Here is an 18,482-nt window from a genome sequence, read left to right on the forward strand (position 1 = left end):
CCCATCCCACCTACACTATTGCATGTACGTCCATTTGCCTGTCCAATGATGACTTAAATGCACTTAAACATGGTGAATCTACTACTGATGCAGGCAAAACATTCCATACTCTTACTCCGCTCTGAGTAAAGAAACTACCTCTGACATCTGTCTTATACCTATCTCCCCTCCTCTTGTGTTTGCCATCACCATACTTGGAAAAACACTCTCCCTGTCCACCCTATCTAACCCTCTGATTATCTTGTATGTTTCTATTAAGTCACCTCTCAACCTTCTTCTCTCTTACAAGAACAGTCTCAAGGCCCTCAGCCTTTCCTCATAAGACATTCCTTCCATACCAGGCAACATCCTAGTAAATGCACCCTTTCTAAAGCTTCCACATCCTTCTTATAGTGCGGTGACCAGAACTGTACACAATACTCCAGCTGCAGCATAACCTCCTGGTTCCAGAATTCAATCCCTCTATAAATAAAGGCCAAAATACTGTATGCCTTCTTAACAAACCTGTCAATCTGGGTGGCAACTTTCAGGGATCTGTGTACATGGACACTGAGATCTCTCTGCTCATCTGCACTCCCAAGAATCCTACCATTAGCCCAGTACTTTGCATTCCAATTACTCCGGCCAAAGTGTATCACCTCAAACTTGTCCACATTAAACTCCATTTGCCACCTCTCAGCCCAGCTCTGCATCCTATCTATGTCGCTCTGCAACCTACTACATCCTTCGTCACTATCCACAACTCCACCGACCTTCGTGTCGTCCGCAAATTTACTAACCCACCCTTCTAAGCCCTCATCCAGGTACTTTATAAAAATGACGAACAGCAGTGGACCCAACACCGACCCTTGCGGTACGCCGCTAGTAACTGGACACTAAGGTAAACATGTTCCATCAACTACAACCCTCTGTTTTCTTTCAGCAAGTCAATTACTGATCCAAACTGCTATGCCTCCCACAATCCCATTCCTCTGCATTTTGTATAATAGCCTACTGTGGGGAACCTTATCGAACGCCTTGCTGAAATCCATACACACCACATCAACCGGTTTACTCTCATCTACCTGTTTGGTCACTTTGTCAAAAAACTCAATAAGATTCGTTAGGCACAACCTACCTTTCACAAAACCTTGCTGACTGTCCCTGATCAGATTATTCTTTTCTAGATGGTTATAAATCCTATCTCTTATAACCTTTTCCAACACTTTACCAACAACTGAAGTGAGACTCACTGGTCTGTAATTACCAGGGTTGTCTCTACTACCCTTTTTGAACAAAGGAACCACATTAGCTATCCTCCAGTCCTCAGGCACTAGTCCTGTAGACAATGATGATTTGAAAATCGATGCCAAAGGCTCGGCAATCTCTTCCCTTGCTTCCGGAGGATCCAAGGATAGATCCCATCCGGCCCAGGGGACTTGTCTATTTTCACACACTGCAGTATTTCTAATACCTCTTCCTTGTGAACCTCAATCGCTTCTAGTCTAGATGCAAGTATTTCTGTATCTTCCTCGCCAACATTTTCATTTTCTATAGTGAACACTGTCGAAAAATATTTATTTAGTGCTTCCCCTATCTCCTCTGACTCCACACTCAACTTCCCAATCATAGAGATATACAGCATGGAAACAGACCCTTCAGTCCAACCTGTTCATACTGACCAGATATCCCAACCGAATCTAGTCCCACCTGCCAGCACCTGGCCCATATTCCTCCAAATCCTTCCTATTCATATACCAATCCAAACGTCTCTTAAATGTTGCAATTGTACCAGCCTCCACCACATCCTCTGGCAGCTCATTCCATACACGTACCACCCTCTGCGTGAAAAAGTTGCCCCTTAGGTGTCTTTTATATCTTCCCCTTCTCACCCTAAACCTATGCCCTCTAGTTCTGGACTCCCTGATCCCTGGGAAAAGACTTTGTCTATTTATCCTATTCATGCCTCTCATAACTTTGTAAACCTCTATAAGGTCACCCCTCAGCCTCTGACACTCAAGGGAAAACATCCCAGCCTGTTCAGCCTCTCCCTGTAGCTCAAATCCTCCAACCCTGGCAACATCCTTGTAAATCTTTTCTGAACCCTTTCAAGTTTTACAACATCTTTCCGATAAGAAGGAGACCAGAATTGCACACAATTTTTCCAATAGTGGCCTAACCAATCTCCTGTACAGCTGCAACATGACCTCTCAACTCCTGTACTCAATACTCTGACCAATAAAGGAAAGCATACCAAACGCCTTCTTCACTATCCTATCTACCTGCGACTCCACTTTCAAGGAGCTATCAACCTGCACTCCAAGGTCTCTTTGCTCAGCAACACTCCCTAGGACCTTACCATTAAGTGTATAAGTCCTGCTAAGATTTGCTTTCCCAAAATGCCGCACCTCGCATTTATCTGAATTAAACTCCATCTCCCACTTCTCAGCCCATTGGTCCATCTAGTCCAGATCCTATTGTAACCTGAGGTAACTCTCTTCCCTGTCCAGTACACCTCCAGTTTTGGTGTCATCTGCAAACTTATGCTCACATCCAAATCATTTATGTAAATGACAGAAAGTAGAGGACCCAGCACCGATCCTTGTGGCACTCCAGTGGTCATAGGCCTCCAGTCTGAAAAATAATCCTCCACCATCACCCTCTGTCTTCTACCTTTGAGCCAGTTCTGTATCCAAATGGCTAGTTCTCCCTGTATTCCGTGAGATCTAACCTTGCTAATCAGTCTCCCTTGGGGAACCTTGTCGAACACCTTACTGAAGTCCATATAGATCACACTTACTGCTCTGTCCTCATCAATTCTCTTTGTTACTTCCTCAAAATACTCAATCAAGTTTGTGAGACATGATTTCCCACGCACATGGCCATGTTGACTATCCCTAATCAGTCCTTGCCTTTCCAAATACATGTACATCCTGTCCCGCAGGATTCCCTCCAACAACTTGCTCACCACTGAGGTCAGGCTCACCGCTCTATAATTCCCTGGCTTGTCCTTACCACCTTTCTTAAACAGTGGCACCACATTTGCCAACCTCCAGTCTTCCGGCACCTCACCTGTGACTATCGATGATGCAAATATCTCAGCAAGAGGCCCAGCAATTACTTTGCTAGCTTCCCACCTGAGTAAGTGTGAGGGTATGCATGAGTGACGCTCAAAAAAAAGAAATGTATGGTGAACACTGAAAGATTAAATATGTGTTTGTAATCTCGTCAGTTTAGGAGCTAGGGTGGGGGCTAATGAAGAAAAGAATACAACCATATTCTCCAATAACCAGTTTTAGTTATTTAACATCAAAAAATCTTTAAGGTAATTGAAACCGAAATGTAAAAGATGCTTTATTTCTTATCCCTAGCCCTGATTCAAAAAGCAAACCATCTCTTAGTGGGACAGTTGCCTTTACCATAATAAAAGGACAAGATCAGAACATTTCATTAAATGTACATAAAAGTCAAAAGTTGTAAAGAACTTGCCTTGTAATTTCCTGCGATGAAACCGAGGTGATCCAAGGAAACTGTTTTTGATCGAATTCAGCCGCGTTCTCCAAGGCATCCCTCCAATACTGGGGCTGGATGGTGGTGTTGGGTTCGGAGTACTCGCTGGACTCTCCTTGGGAGTGTGAACTGGTGTACCCTTTGGGGTGGGGAGGGGACTTCCGCGAGGGGAAGGGTGAGGGGTCACCTGTATTATGGGGATAGATTTGGTGCTTGGATCAGTACCAGGGATCAATCTGACAAGAGAAAGGGGGGTAATCTGGACTGAAGGAACAAACAATTGGGTAGGAGATGTAGCTGCACATTGCTGACTCTGAACATTTAGAACTGAAGCTTTCTGAGGAGCTGGTGCTTCTGATGTTACAGCAGGAAGTGGGTTAGATTTCACGGTTTGCAAAGGTTTATCTGCGAGCTTACTTTTAGCAGGAAGAGTCTGTGTCTTTGGATTGGGTTGAAATCCTATTTTTGGTTGAAGCACATTAATGGGTTTTGTTATATTTCTATTACCGTGAGGAACTACAGAAGCGTGTACTTTGGGAAAGGGGTTAAGATCAGGACTCTGGGGGGGAGCAAAAAGCTTTCTGATAGGCTACGCAACAGATAACATCATGCAAGGAGAGTCAAAGGAGAAATAAAATAGACAAGACAAAGCATGGAGCACAGACACCAATCAGGAATATGGGAGTGCAGAAAACAAAAATACGTGCTGTTAGGCGGTAAGCAACATGTCATAACAAAAAAAAGTGCGCATAAGATACTGTCAAATACATAGGCATTCAAAAATCATAAGATTTATGCCAGCAAATGAATAGAAAGAGAAGCAGCACATTGTAGTTAATGTGTTTGATGAACTAAAAGGCAAACACATAGCCAAAGTGGCAACAATTATAACTCATAGTTAAGGGTTTCAACCAATTCTTACAGTTGTGACTTTTAGAAGCAAAAACCAAGAAGCAAAAAGCATTAATTCATGAAATGCACTTGGAAGCATAATATGGCAGGGGAATTTGATCAACATCACTTACCCTTGGACTGCTGAGGGGGCTAGTGGAAAGGCCAGAAGATGCTCCACTTATTGACCTGGATCTACACAGAAGAAAGTAAACCAGAATCAGCTCAGTATTTTAAAAAAATTGTCTTCTGAAGAAACAATGTTCAGAATTTGTCACTCTCTCAAACAAGATACACTTCATCCTACATCTCTTTCAGCTCCCATTCATCACAGTATTATTTTGTTTTTTTGAGAAACAGAAGGCGGCATTTAACAAGTTAGAATTCATCCAACTTGCTCTTTTCCCTCCTGAATTGTTCTATTTGGTCGATTAGAGATCCCATAGACAGTCGAGAGCCCAACCCTTGCCAAGATAATCAATGTTGGGAGCCTACTTAATGGTGTAATTGTGTGTGGGTGGATGAGGGATAGGAGATAGGTGTATCAAAACTGAACCCCAGCAGGTCTTCACCTGATGTCCATACACAGACTTTTCCAGCAGAGTCACTAGACAGTAGTCAGCAGGGAAGACCCTAGCTGGTTTTTCCCTCTCAAACTAGCCATACCAAGGTTCCCTCTCAATGTCTGACCTCAGGTCAACTAACTGAGCATACTCTGGTATTTGAGTGCTGGACATTGGTGTTCATATTGTTTAGATTTACCAAGCATTGCACTTACCAACTGAGCCATCTGGAGAACTTGCCACATTAGCTTAAATTATTTTTGCTACACATTACTCTTGAACCATTGTGATCCAGATGCTACAAACATTTTAGACAAGTGACATGCGGTATAATGTGACGGAACTTAAAAGTTCCAGCACATTTAACAAGAAAAAGATTTAAATATATCCAGTTTCACATCTCAGTTATACAAGTTATCAAGCAATAATTCTATTTTCGTACACTGAAAAAAGCATTTCCTAGTATAGACAACAAATACAAAAAAATCTTCATTGCATTGTAAAATTAACATATGAATTTGCTCAATACTGCCTCTGAATAATTTAATTAGTATAAAATAAAGATTAATTACAACCAGCACCATCCCACAAGGTGGAAAAAGGACCATTAGGAAAGTTATACATGCAGATATACCAAGCATTTAGCACCTGTCATATTATCCAAGGGAACACCTTTAAATAAATCATCAGAATGCCATGCATAGACTTTAGGGAAGGAAAACAGCATAGAACAGAGCATCAAAACAATCGGGAATCATTTCCCAATAATGTGCACTCGAAATGCTCAGGCTTTCAACAAATGAAATAAGCTAATTTGGGGATGTTAAAAGGTGGGGGAAGTGAAAGCCACCCAAGCCAGAGGTTAAACAATGCCACGGACTTGTGCAACAGATGCAAGTCTTGCCATTCAGATATGGGACAGAAACCTCTAGGGAGTGGGGAAAAGAGGAGGAAGAGGAGATATCTTAGCTATTCCAACAACCATGTGCACTTAAGGGCATCTAATGCAGCTACCCACAGTGAGGGAGAAATCATGTGAAACACTTTTACTACCTTTCTTCTTTGTTGATTCGGGGATTGGCATCTGTGATATCCAAGCTTTTACTGAACATACTTTTACTACAGTAGGGACAGTAAAACAAAACAAAAAAACATAATTACATTGGTAAAGAATTTAAACAGGGGCTATTTTAAAACTTGATATATATATAGTTCAAAAAAAAGCTTTTTTAAAACTGAGAGCCACAGAAACAATTATCTTGAACATATCATTAAATCTCCTCAGCCCATTCAGAATAATGAAACATGTTTTAATTGTTGGTAGAGGTGCCTACTATCTCAAATACAAAACAAAGTTAACACTGAGTTAAGATTATGATTGCAGACAGACTAAAATATGTATATTTGGCAAATAAAAAAAAAAGTAGGATTTCAAAGTGCAGCATGAACATCCAATGCTATTGTGATTCAAAACCACACATCTTCCCTTGACATCCCTGATTCTTTGCCATGTAACGTTCAGTCTGATCATATTCAGGCATGCTCAAGCCCAAAATGCCCTGTGTTGTGCAATTAGCATTTGAGTTGTCACCCACTCACGTACAGTGTCGTGATATATAAGACTTTGGATGCAAGGGATGCTCTAGGTTTGTGCTCTGTAATTCATCACAGAAGCTCTTCATTCTTGCTGAAGCCAGCAGAATAATCACCGCATCTTTAATGCCATAAACACAAAGAAAGCCTCAATCCATTCCCTCTATTGGTTGGTGAAATAGTATTTCACAATGTGATACCACAATACAATGCTGTACCTCTGGCCATGCTGTGCCATTTCAATGGCCCGTCGAGCTGGAACTGGGGAGCCTCCGTCAGTAACGCTCAGTACCTCCATCGATTTCCTTTCAGGTCGCCGCTTGCCATGTCGATTTAACATTGGTGAGTCTACTCTTTTTCTAGGTGGATCTTGCAAGATCCATGACCATTAAAAATTGCATATTAAAACAAAATGTCAAAATTAGTATTATTCCTTGCAATGTAAGGCTTCCTTTCTAAAACAATCAGAACATCAAAATTGTTTAAAGTGATGAATATTTAGTACTGATGTATTTTCTCGTTATCATTGAGCTAGACTTTGCTGTAACAATGACAGAAAGGTGATTAGCAATGTCCATTATTGCATGGTAGACTTATCAACAAGTTCTGGCATAAACAGATAAAGGGCAGAAATTCAAACAAATTTCATCAGAAAGATATTTTTGTTTATCTGATTTTTGGAAAATATTGATAGGAATTCACCAATGGACTGATTATAGTTGCCTGTGGAGAATTTAAACACAACCTTGTATAGGGAATTTTTAATCTTTGCCCTTTGTTGAAAACATCGACTCTTGACATTAGAAATCTCTGGAGCCTAATAAAATATAGATTTTCATGCATGAGCTTATGCAGTGAATGCTATGAAGCTTTTCAGCTATGAGGACATCACCCAAGCCTAATCTTACCCTTAGTTCAATGACCCCATTCTTTCTCTCTCTCACAGATTTTAGGGAGACTATGAGATGGTAATTAAGAGTGCAAATTATTCACCAACAACAAATACTGGGATCATTACATGGTTTGTGTAAAGAAACCAATCGTGCAACCATTCTAATTATATTTATAAAACACACAGAATACCCTTTGCACTCACCTGTATCATTTTGAGGTGGCAAATCTTCATCTTCATGGCTTGGATACCGCTCTTTCCGATCAAGAAGAAGAAAATAGATCATCTTTTCTTGATTTTCCCTGCAAATCAGAAGAAAAAAAGTTAAGTTAGTGGTCATTAGTCATTTGATACACATAATACAATTTATGAGCATACAATTCTACCAATTTTATCATACATCTCTTCTGGCTCTAATTTGTCTATTTACAAAACTTGTACATTAGAATCATGCTGCCTTAAGGCACTAGAAATTAATGTAGACATATATTATGCCATTGAATCAGAATTCCAGTTTTAATGCAAACTGCCCATCAGGAGTGGGATAGGTGTGCAGTTAAAATTGTAAAGAATTGCTGTCCCTTTCCTATCAACTAGGTAAAAACAATGACTGCAGATGCTGGAAACCAGATTCTGGATTAGAGCGGTGCTGGAAAAGCACAGCAGTTCAGGCAGCATCCGAGGAGCAGGAAAATTGACATTTTAGGCAAAAGCCCTTCAGCAGGAATAGAGGCAGAGTGCCTGAAGGGTGGAGAGATAATTGATCCATTCCTGATGAAGGACTTTTGCCCGAAATGTCGATTTTCCTGCTCCCTTTCCTTTCAACTACAGAACTGCTTCCCAAAGGCTTTACCCATCCCTGAAAGTCTAGAAGCCTAGCTACTTGAATAGGTTTGAACAATGCAGAAGGAAGCTGAGTTTCACCAGCCAGACTTTGCAGCTTTTTACTGCAGGACCAGTTGCCTCGGAGTTCAGGTACGTGGCATATTTTTTTTATCCCAGTGACTGTAATAGTTTTTAACCATAGGCTTCTTTCACTACTGCAAGGGACATCAACCCAACATTTGCAATGTGGACAGTTCTCCTAGCAAGCTGACAATAATGTTAACATGTCATTACCAGACAGACATTGAGTCAGCAGTAACCCCCACCAACTCCGTATCCCCGCCGCTCCCCCCCACCATTCCACAAGTTATGAAGGCTTCTACTTCCAGGTAAGCTGTTCCTGTACAGCGATAACTCTCACACTTACTAAGCAATGTGGAAAACCTCTGTCCTCACCTGAGACATGGTAAACCACCATTCATCTCTCCCTAATGTTAAAGTAGCTCTGTGGTCTGGTAAGACTATTGTGGTAAAGGGGATGAAAGTTAAAAGTAACCTTGAATTCAGTGCAAAACGTTTCTTGTTTAAAAAGCTCTAGAGAGTTTAATTTTATCACCTTAACCTTCTGATGCTAGGGTAAACCCGATGCTTAAACAAATCCAGTTTGTTCTCATTTTGCAAATCACAGAATCTATAACCCAAATCCATCCTTGTTTCAAGGAATAGCTCTAGGTTTATGATGGAATATGTTCCATGGTATAAGTGGAAATGAATAGAGTGGTGAAAAGAAGAACATCAAAACAGGAATTGAAACTTCAGTCTTCAAACTGACATATCTTTACTTCAAGCATTATGTATTGAGCCTGTGGAATTCTGTACCATAAACACATCTCAACCAAAAGATTTTGTTCATTTGTTAGAGTGAAATTATTTTTTAAATATTTATTCTCAGCATTCCCTTATAAATACCATGTTAATTTAGCTCTGCTGCCTAGTTAAGGTTATGAATTGGAGCTCATGAGCTGTTATGCAATATACAGCTTACACCAAACTTAGGGTTCTTTTTTAACTTTCATTCCCTTCAGAGTATAACAGGAGACATGATGCACATTTAAACCTTTTTATTCCATTCAACAGCTACCAGTACAAGGCTCTAGCTGGTGCAATTTTTGGGGGAATAAACAAGTGCAGCTGTAACATTTGGAAGAATATCTCAATTAATGACAGACAATTGTTATTGTTACAAATAGAAAACTAACACAACACATGATCATCATTATCAAAAGGGAATAAAACTTACTCTTCTGATACCAAATCTTGCATAAGCTTGTTCTTATCTCTAAAGCAACCTAATGAGTGCATGCTGTCCAGGACATCTGGATCTATATCCTCTAGTGACGGAAGCGAGCGTATCTGCACCTTTCTTGGAACAGGCTGCTCTGGTTCGGGCTCATTCTTGCCCCCACTGTAAGAACATAAAATCCCAAAATTCCAGCTCCATAAAATAAACTGCATTAGTTGAAGCATTTTCATCACTTAGATGTTTTCTTAACATTGATTTGTTTGATGTAAAACAATGTGCTCACTGCTTGGTGATGATTGCTGCTTGGAATTAAGGTTTACTGGCCAGATAAGACTCCCTTTTGTTCTATCCAACAATGCAGCCTAATTCCAGCAAAACAGCACCAGTGTGACCTCTGAATGAGACACAACCATAATCGAATTATCGTGTTGTGAAATGCACACTTAACTGCTGAAGCCATTTTCAATGATTATATTACAATTCATTATAATCAGCAGGCAATGAGCAGCTTTTCCGCCTGCAGCTGAATTAAATCCAGAGATGAACAAAAATGTTCAGACTCAGAAGCACCCGGTTGATTCTTCACAAAAAAATCTTTGACTGACTGGAAGCGACTGAGAGACTTCAATTTATATAAAATGACATATTTGTTTGATTTGATACAGAAATGCTCAAAGTTAAATTTTAACTTGCAATTTCACAATAAAGGAACAAACTGAATGCAGTGAGCCATTTATCTCACATGCAGAGTGAGGCGAATGGCAAAGATGAATAATTAGCCTCTACCTTTAGGATGGTGCTAGGATAGGTAAGACAGCAAGTACTCATCAAAAAGGCAGATATGAATATCTTACTGATAATATATAGGATATGTTACTCATGAAAACAGGAATTGCTAGAGAAAAATCAGGTCAGGCAGCATCTATGAAGAGACAACAGAGTTAACGTTAACTCAAAACGTCAACTCTGTTTTCTCTTCATAGATACTGCTAGACTTGCTGAATCTTTCCAGCAATTTCTGTTCTTGCTCATTTCAAAACACCATATCTGCAGTTGTTTGTTTGTTTTACAGTTTACAATCTGGTTCATTCATACTCATGATTGAATTGCTAAAATGTAGTATTAGTAACTGTCCCAAATAGAATGCACATTTTCAGCACTGAGTGCCCAAGTGTAAGGATTCCTCTGGTAGCTAATGTGACAATACTATGGCTTTAAGAGGTGTCTTTTGTTGTGGTCTGATTTTTTTGAAAAGTGGGTTTTGAGACAAAGCTGTCTCTTCCAAGCCAAAAAAAGCACATGAGGCCCTGGGTTTGTGTTTAGAGTTACAACAAAGAAGCAGCATAAACGAATGGAGTCAGGCTCCCACGAAAGCAGTGTTTTAGTTTAGCTTTCAGTCGTGGTTGAGGTTTTGAAATTGGTTATGGAATCAGATGTACACCTCTCCCAGCTAAAGCAAAAAGCCTGAGTTCTCTCTCTCTCTCTCTGCCAGAATTTTCTCTTGGTGTTCCTTTCTCCTGGAATGGAGAAACATTGCATGTGAGACAATCTATTTTACTGAATTTACCTTTGCCAAGGGTGTGTTTATGGCAATGTTACTATATTGGAATAGTGGCTGTTTATTAATTAAATAACCAAATATTCTGTTAAGTTTTCCAATAAAGTTAAAGGTATATCAATTCTTCTTTCTTTTATTTGTATTTTAACTAGGTGTAAGAATAAAGTATGTTTTGCTTAAAGCCAAGTAATGGAACCAATTGAATTACATTGGGAACACAGCACCTTACACTTGCTTTTAAGTAAGATTAAACTTAGAGTCGAGGCCTTCTCCTTGATATATTTCCAAGGGGGTTTGATCTGGTCTATAACACTTAGAATAGCAGGAATGAGGGAACGATAGAGGAATCAGCTTATATCATCCTGAACCACTTTCAGAAATGCCTTAATGGCAGTTAGAAAGGGATAGGCATTGGTAAGAGCACAAGCAGGTTGGCTGCTTAAGTACCTTCTTAACCAATAAACAGACTATTTGCCTGAGAAGAAAAAAAATGAATGATGAGTGAAATAACACTTAACGACATCTGAAAAAGAGACTATGAATAAATCAGCCAGCTCATGGAGTAGTAAACCACAAAAGGTATTACATTTTGAGAAAAATATTTTGTTTGTTTTTCCTCTACTGCAGGAACTTGTCTCATAGTTGGACATAGGCACCAGCATCGAACTGGTCCTTCATTCTGCACAAGCCTAAGTGATAGGGCTGGCAGTGTGGACTCGATGGACCCAATGACCTGCTGCCATGCTGTAGGAATTCTATGAAAGAAACAACACTGGCTATTCTCTGCCCCTCTGGAACCTTTCCTGTGACTAAATAGGATACAAAGATTTCATTTTAGGGCCCGGCAATTTCCTCGCTTTCCTCCTTTAGTATTCTGGAATAGACTGTATCAGGTTCAGGGGACTCGTCTACCTTATTGCTTTACAAAACATCCAACACCACCTCATTTTTTATGTCGGCGTGCCCTAGAATATCAACATACCCTTCTGTAGCCTCACCATTAATCATGTCCTTCTCCTTTGTGAATACCGATGCAAAGGACTCATTCATTAAGCACTCGCCCATTTCCTGTGGCTCCACTTATAAATTCCTTCCTTTGTCCTTGAGTGGACCTACCCTTTCCCTAACCACCCTCTTGCTCCATATATACATATATAAAACATTTTTCTTCATCCAGCTGTGATATTCTCCCTGTTCTAATGCAACTCCCCCAACCTCCTGCTGACTCCTGTGTTTCATGCCTGAAACATCTAAATCCCAACAACATGGTTATATGTATTAATCCAAGCGCATAACTGAGTTTTCTAGGCACTGAAGCCAATTATAGAACTTAAGGCAACCCTCACTGAGATTCACCAATTTAAGTACAAACTGGGAACACATACTGGAATCCTTCTAGTCTGTAATAACTCAGTTCTACATTGGACTTTGATACTAATTTATTACATTAGGCTTTGATACTAGTTTATTCAGCCATGAGGAAAGCTGTGCTTTCTCAACTTTGCTTATTTGCATCAAAAATGTTCAAGAATAAATGAAAATCAAAAAAATGGTAAGTAATGTTTAAGTTCAAATTCTGCCAAGCTATTTTATTTCATTAGCCTTCAATATATTAGCAATGTCACACATGATGTGTAAGAGATTCAAAACTCAAGCAGGTTGAATTTGCCAGAAGGGGAAAACAAAGATAGGAGCAAATAAAGATGCTAATAAATATATCCAAACTATTAGTTGTACTTACATATACCAAGAATGTTTCTGGATCTGGTCTAGCTGTTAAGGAAAATAAATTAAATAATATATTACTTAATGACAAATGATACAGAGAATCCCATTATTATAAATATGTTAATACAAAAATTCTATCACAACAAATGCATTTTTTTAATATGTCAAATTATTCTTCAATAACAGAGTCTGACCTCGACAGTTTCATTAACTTTTTGGTTGATATGCAGGATGTGTATGTCAGGATACGCATTATAAATTCATTTAATAGACAATATTCTCTGCTTTTGGACTTGTTCTATATCTTTTCTATGTTTAGTACAGATCATACACTTGTGTCATGGCTGACAGCACCACAAGTGTTTTTCTTTATTTCACTGTAAATAAGAAAGTGACAACCTTTTCAATAATGCAATGGCTGTATTTGCATTATTGTGCACTGAATGCTTTGATGTAAACAGCTCTTAAGACAATTTAAAAAAAAATCCTTCCTATAAATAAAAAACAAAACTAACTGATTAAAATGGCTTATTTTGAGCAGGGCATATCGCTGGAGCAAGCCACTTACATTAACTGGTTATGTCAAAGATGTTAAGATCTAAATACAGAAGGATCAGTGTGCATTTTTAACTTATTTCCAGCACAGTATAAAAGTGTGACCCGGGTAAATAATTAATTAATCATTAATATTTTTATGGGATCTCACTTTGTTGAACTCAAGTTTCAAAAGGAAAACAGTTCCAAACAGCCAACCAAACATGCATTTGCCACAGTTAAGAATCAATAGTTAACTTTTCAAACACAAAAAAGTCAAGCAACATCATTAAGTCCAGTGAAAATTATGTTTACACAGTTTTTTATTTTGCTCCATGATAAAACATTACATGCTTATGCTACAAACAAAAACAGAAATTGTGTGAGAAACTCAGCAGGTCTGGCAGCAGCTGTGGAGAGAAAAAGGAGTTAAAGTTCAAGTTCCTTGACCCATCTTCAGTACACTCATGCCAGCCTCATTCACCACAATGGGCTATACCCTCAATTGAATTAATTAACATGGGGATTTTCCAGCATTTGCAATTCTTTGTGTTTCTTCACAGAGGCTGTTCAGTAAGGGAGATGGGGCAGTAAATGACAGGAAGATAGTGGGTTGAAGAAGGGGGAGGTGAGGGTTTGAAGTGGGAAAGGTGAGAGAGTAAAGAGCAGAACATGGGTTGGTTGTAAGAAGATGAAAGTGCTGGAGCTAAGGAGCAACAGATGGAATCGAAGTTTATTTTGTTTTAAGCACAAAGTGATTAGTAGGTACTCAGAAACAGACTATTGATTATAAAAGTAACAAGTTTCTTGATTTTTAAAAACGGTCATAGGGATGTACAGCAGAAAAACAGACCCTTCAGTCTAACTTGCCCATGCCGACTGATATCCTAAATTAATGCAGTCCCATTCGCCAGCATTTGGCCCATATTCCTCTAAACCCTTCCTATTCATATACCCATCCAGATGCCTTTTCCATGTTGTTATTGTATTTAAAACAAATAAAAACAGAAATTGCTGGAGAAACTTAGAAGGTCTGGCAGCATCTGTAGAGAGAAAACAGAGTTAAAGTTTCGAGTCCAATGACTTCTTTAGAATGTTTACTTTAGGTTAGGGCAGTGCAGTGGCTCAGTGGTTAACACTGTTGCCTAATAGCACCAGGGAACCAGGATCAATTCCAACCTTGGTCAACTGTCTACATGGAGTTTGCACATTCTCCTTGTGTATGCTTGGGTTTCTCCCGGCTGCTCCAATTTCCTCCCACAGTCCAAGGATGTGCAGTTTAGGTGGATTGGCCATGCTAAATTGTCCGTAGTGTCCAGGGATGTGTAGGTTGCGTGGATTCACCATGGTAGATGTGGGGTTACAGGGATTGGGTAGGTACCTGGGTCTGGATGGGACGCTCTTCAGAGGGTCAGTGGTGACTCGAAGGGCTGAATAGTCTGCTTCTACACTGTAGGGATTCTATTTTATTATACCTCCAGCCTCCACAGTTCTCTGTTTTATCTCAGTTATTTAAACTGAAATTACCTGTAACTGGTGGACAGTTTGATGTTGCAGCTGTACAGGACTTTGGTTAGGCCACATTTGGAGTACTGTGTGCAGTTCTGGTTGCCTCACTTTAGGAAAGATGTGGAAGCTTTGGAGAGGGTGCAGAGAAGATTTACCAGGATGTTGCCTGGAATGGAGAATAGGTTGTACGAGGATAGGCTGAGAGTGCTAGGCCTTTTCTCATTGGAACGGCGAAGAATGAGGAGTGACTTGATAGAGGTTTATAAGATGATCAGAGGAATAGATAGAGTAGACAGTCAGAAACTTTTTCCCCGGGTACAACAGTGTTACAAGGGGACATAAATTTAAGGTGAAGGGTGGAAGGTATAGGGAAGATGTCAAGGGTGGGTTCTTTACCCAGAGAGTGGTGGGGGCATGGAATGCGCTGCCCGTGGGAGTGGTAGAGTCAGAATCATTGGCGACCTTTAAGCGGCATTTGGATAGGTACATGGATGGGTGCTTAATCTAGGATAGAAGTTCGGCACAACATCGTGGGCCGAAGGGCCTGTTCTGTGCTGTATTGTTCTATGTTCTATGTTCTATGTTCTAGTTGTAATAAATTCATGTCCAGCTGTATTATTAATGCTAGGCAACCATCCTTGAATGTATCAAGCAATATATTTCGTTAAATGAGTGGAAATATTAGTAAGTTATTACATTCTGAAATATTACTTAATTGTGCTGGTTCATAAAAGATTCTACATAGTTGCTTATGCAAATAAGTGAAGGTTAGAATTGAATCATAGTTTCAACTTGGAAAGCTTGTGCAATTTCTTTTGAGCACATTTTCCATCCAGATTACCAACTGCACAGTTAACCTAACCCAATGTTTTTTCCTTTAAGGAATAACTATATATTTGTTTATAGTCAAACATATCAGAAACAAAGCATTGTTATTAACTTGGTGGAATGCAAAACCATTCTTTACAAACCATCATACCAGACACTACAGCAGAGCTTCCCAAACTGATCTCCACTGGGGTCAGGTGAGATTTTGGTTTGGGAATTCTGAGGCTTCTTTAAATCTTTGCTTTTTATTGCATTGGTGAATGTGGCCTGACATTGCAGTCTGAGGCCCAGTTGTTTTACAACCTGTGAATCCGTACAAAGTTAAAAATCACACAACACCAGGTTATAGTCCAACAGGTTTAATTGGAAGCATACTAGCTTTCGGAGCGACGCTCCTTCATCAGGTGAACCTATCACCTGATGAAGGAGCGTCGCTCCAAAAGCTAGTGTGCTTCCAATTAAACCTGTTGGACTATAACCTGGTGTTGTGTGATTTTTAACTTTGTACACCCCAGTCCAATATTGGCATCTCCAAATCATGTGAATCCGTAGTTCACTTTTTTTGAAGAAACCCTGCTCTTTCATTAGCTCAGAGAAAGTGAGGGCTGCAGATGCTGGAGACCAGAGTTGAAAAGTGTGGTGCTGGAAAAACACAGCAGGCCAGGCAGCATCCAAGGAACAGGAGAATAAGCCCTTCTTCTTTCATTAGTTCCCCCAGCAACAAAGATGGGACAGTGAAGGAGAGGAAGATATTGGGTTGAAGAAGGTGGAGATGGGGGTTTGAAGCAGGAGAGATGAGAGAATGGAGAGCAGAACATTGGGGTGGGGGTATTAACAAGAAGGAGCTGAGGAGCAACAGATGGGATTGAAGAAGGGAAGATAAGGGGGTGAAAAACATAATGTGAAGAATGAACGAGGGAGAGTTTTGGGGTGAAATGAAGTACAGATGGGAAACATTGCACTCTTCCAACCTCAAGCCTAGTAACTAAAACCTCCCCAAATTTTTGCCACTGTCTGAGTCATTAAAATGGGTCACATTGGGAAGAACAACTCTATTGCAGAAGCCAATCTGGAATTATTCCAAGCCATCTCATCAATGAATAATGAAATAGTTCAAATAAGATATTCTATCCTATCTCCTCACAATTTTGGATGTTGGTACAGTGAGCAGAGGAGCAACCAAAGCATGGAGCGGTTTCACCAGTTCCTTAGCACTCTCCACTATTTAAAGAATGTTCCACTGAAATTTATAAGTCGCACAACACCAGGTTATAGTCCAACAGGTTTATATGAAATTGGAAGTTGTTGGAGCACTGCTTTTCATCAGGTGAAGTCCCTTCTGAATTTGTCCACTCTAGTCCAACACTGGCACCTCCACGTTTCTAAAAATATATGGTGAAGGTTGAATACTTTTACCAATATTTGAGTGACTTAATCAAATGAATGGCTCACGTCAGCTAATGAATTTCCCACAATCAACCATACCGTAACTCAGGATTTTCAGGATTGTAGATGCACTGTTGCACTGTGGCATGGATCAAATTACATAAATTGACTGACTTCTTTTTATTCATTCATGGGATGAAGGTATTGCTTCCTAAGCCAACATTTATTACCATCTCAGAGGGCAATAAAGAATCAACCACATTGCAGAAGGTCTGTGTCAAATGTAGGCCAGCTCAGGTAAGGATTGCAGTGCTCTTCCCTAAAGGGAGGGTTTGGATTTTTCTGACATTGACAATGGATTCATGGTCTCCATTAGACTTTTAATTCTAGATTTTTTTTAAAAACTGAAATTAAATTCCACCATCTACAGTGGTGGGATTTGAACTCAAGTCCCCAGAAGATTAGCTCAGTTTCTGGATTAACAGACCAGCAATAATAAAACTTGGCTGTTTAGTGCATTGCTGCCAGGTCAGATATAGAAACATACATGTAACTCCCCTCAACCCCAGATCCCAGTAAACCGCTACCTCAGGAAAAATAACATTTGGCAGTTGCAGTACCACTGGGAACCAACAAGATGCAAATTAGCTGAATCAAAAAAAAGCCCTCAGTATCTTGCAAATGATGACATATTCAGTTAAAAGCTGTTTGTAAGTCTCAAAATCCCTTGCAGTGGTTTCATTACAATGGTAACTACAGTTCTAAACTTAATCAGTACTGAGAATCAGGAGAGGTTCTGTTTTAATCTGCTGCAAGGAAGGGAGTAGTGAAGGAATTAATGCCAAAGGTTTATTGATGTAGGAATAAACATGCAAAATTACAGCTCTTTTAGAAGACCAGAAATAACAAAATTAACATGGAACAATCAGTCAAAACCACAAGAGCAGAACTATATGAGAAAATTACTTCAATTTTGTAATTTTAGAGCTTTTGCAAACACAGGGGAGATTGCAGGTACATATTTCGCATTAAAAATAAATTTAAATTCATTAGAGCACAATTATGAGGTGATACTGAGTGATAGGCCTGTTCACAGTTGTCAGCACCACGCGCTATTTGTTCTCCACTTAATTTCCAGACTAATGATAGCAGTATATGTAACTAGAATAGAAGGTAGGATTACCACAACTACAATAATTTTAATGACATTGTGAATGCCAAGTCTTCAAAAAAGTGTGGAAATCATTAGTTTATTATTAACAAACAGGAAAGTGTTCATTGACTGGTGATTAAAGCAAACAAGCAGAAAATGTTGTCTCAATGTCAACTTAAAAGTAAGTTAACCAACAACTAATTTACAATTCGCTTATAGAATTTCCCTTC

At 39.5% G+C, this 18,482-nt stretch overlaps 1 protein-coding gene across 4 annotated transcripts in view; it reads right to left on the minus strand.

Moving 5' to 3' along the window:
* Nucleotides 1-18,482, minus strand: part of brsk2b (BR serine/threonine kinase 2b) — a 953,061-nt gene that overhangs the window by 95,385 nt on the left and 839,194 nt on the right. For 2 of the 4 annotated variants that reach the window (XM_072592239.1, XM_072592240.1), the window contains exons 9-14: nt 12,856-12,887; nt 9,554-9,718; nt 7,633-7,730; nt 6,755-6,905; nt 4,515-4,575; nt 3,469-3,676 (exon numbers count right to left, since the gene is read on the minus strand). In XM_072592239.1, coding sequence (XP_072448340.1) covers nt 3,469-3,676; nt 4,515-4,575; nt 6,755-6,905; nt 7,633-7,730; nt 9,554-9,718; nt 12,856-12,887 — 715 coding nt within the window. Of the gene's footprint in view, nt 1-3,468; nt 4,079-4,514; nt 4,576-5,996; nt 6,063-6,754; nt 6,906-7,632; nt 7,731-9,553; nt 9,719-12,855; nt 12,888-18,482 lie in introns of all 4 variants that reach the window. The other 2 variants (XM_072592238.1, XM_072592237.1) reach the window with 2 other exon arrangements.

This window comes from Chiloscyllium punctatum, chromosome 22, assembly GCF_047496795.1.
Source record: "Chiloscyllium punctatum isolate Juve2018m chromosome 22, sChiPun1.3, whole genome shotgun sequence".
NCBI lineage: Eukaryota > Metazoa > Chordata > Chondrichthyes > Orectolobiformes > Hemiscylliidae > Chiloscyllium > Chiloscyllium punctatum.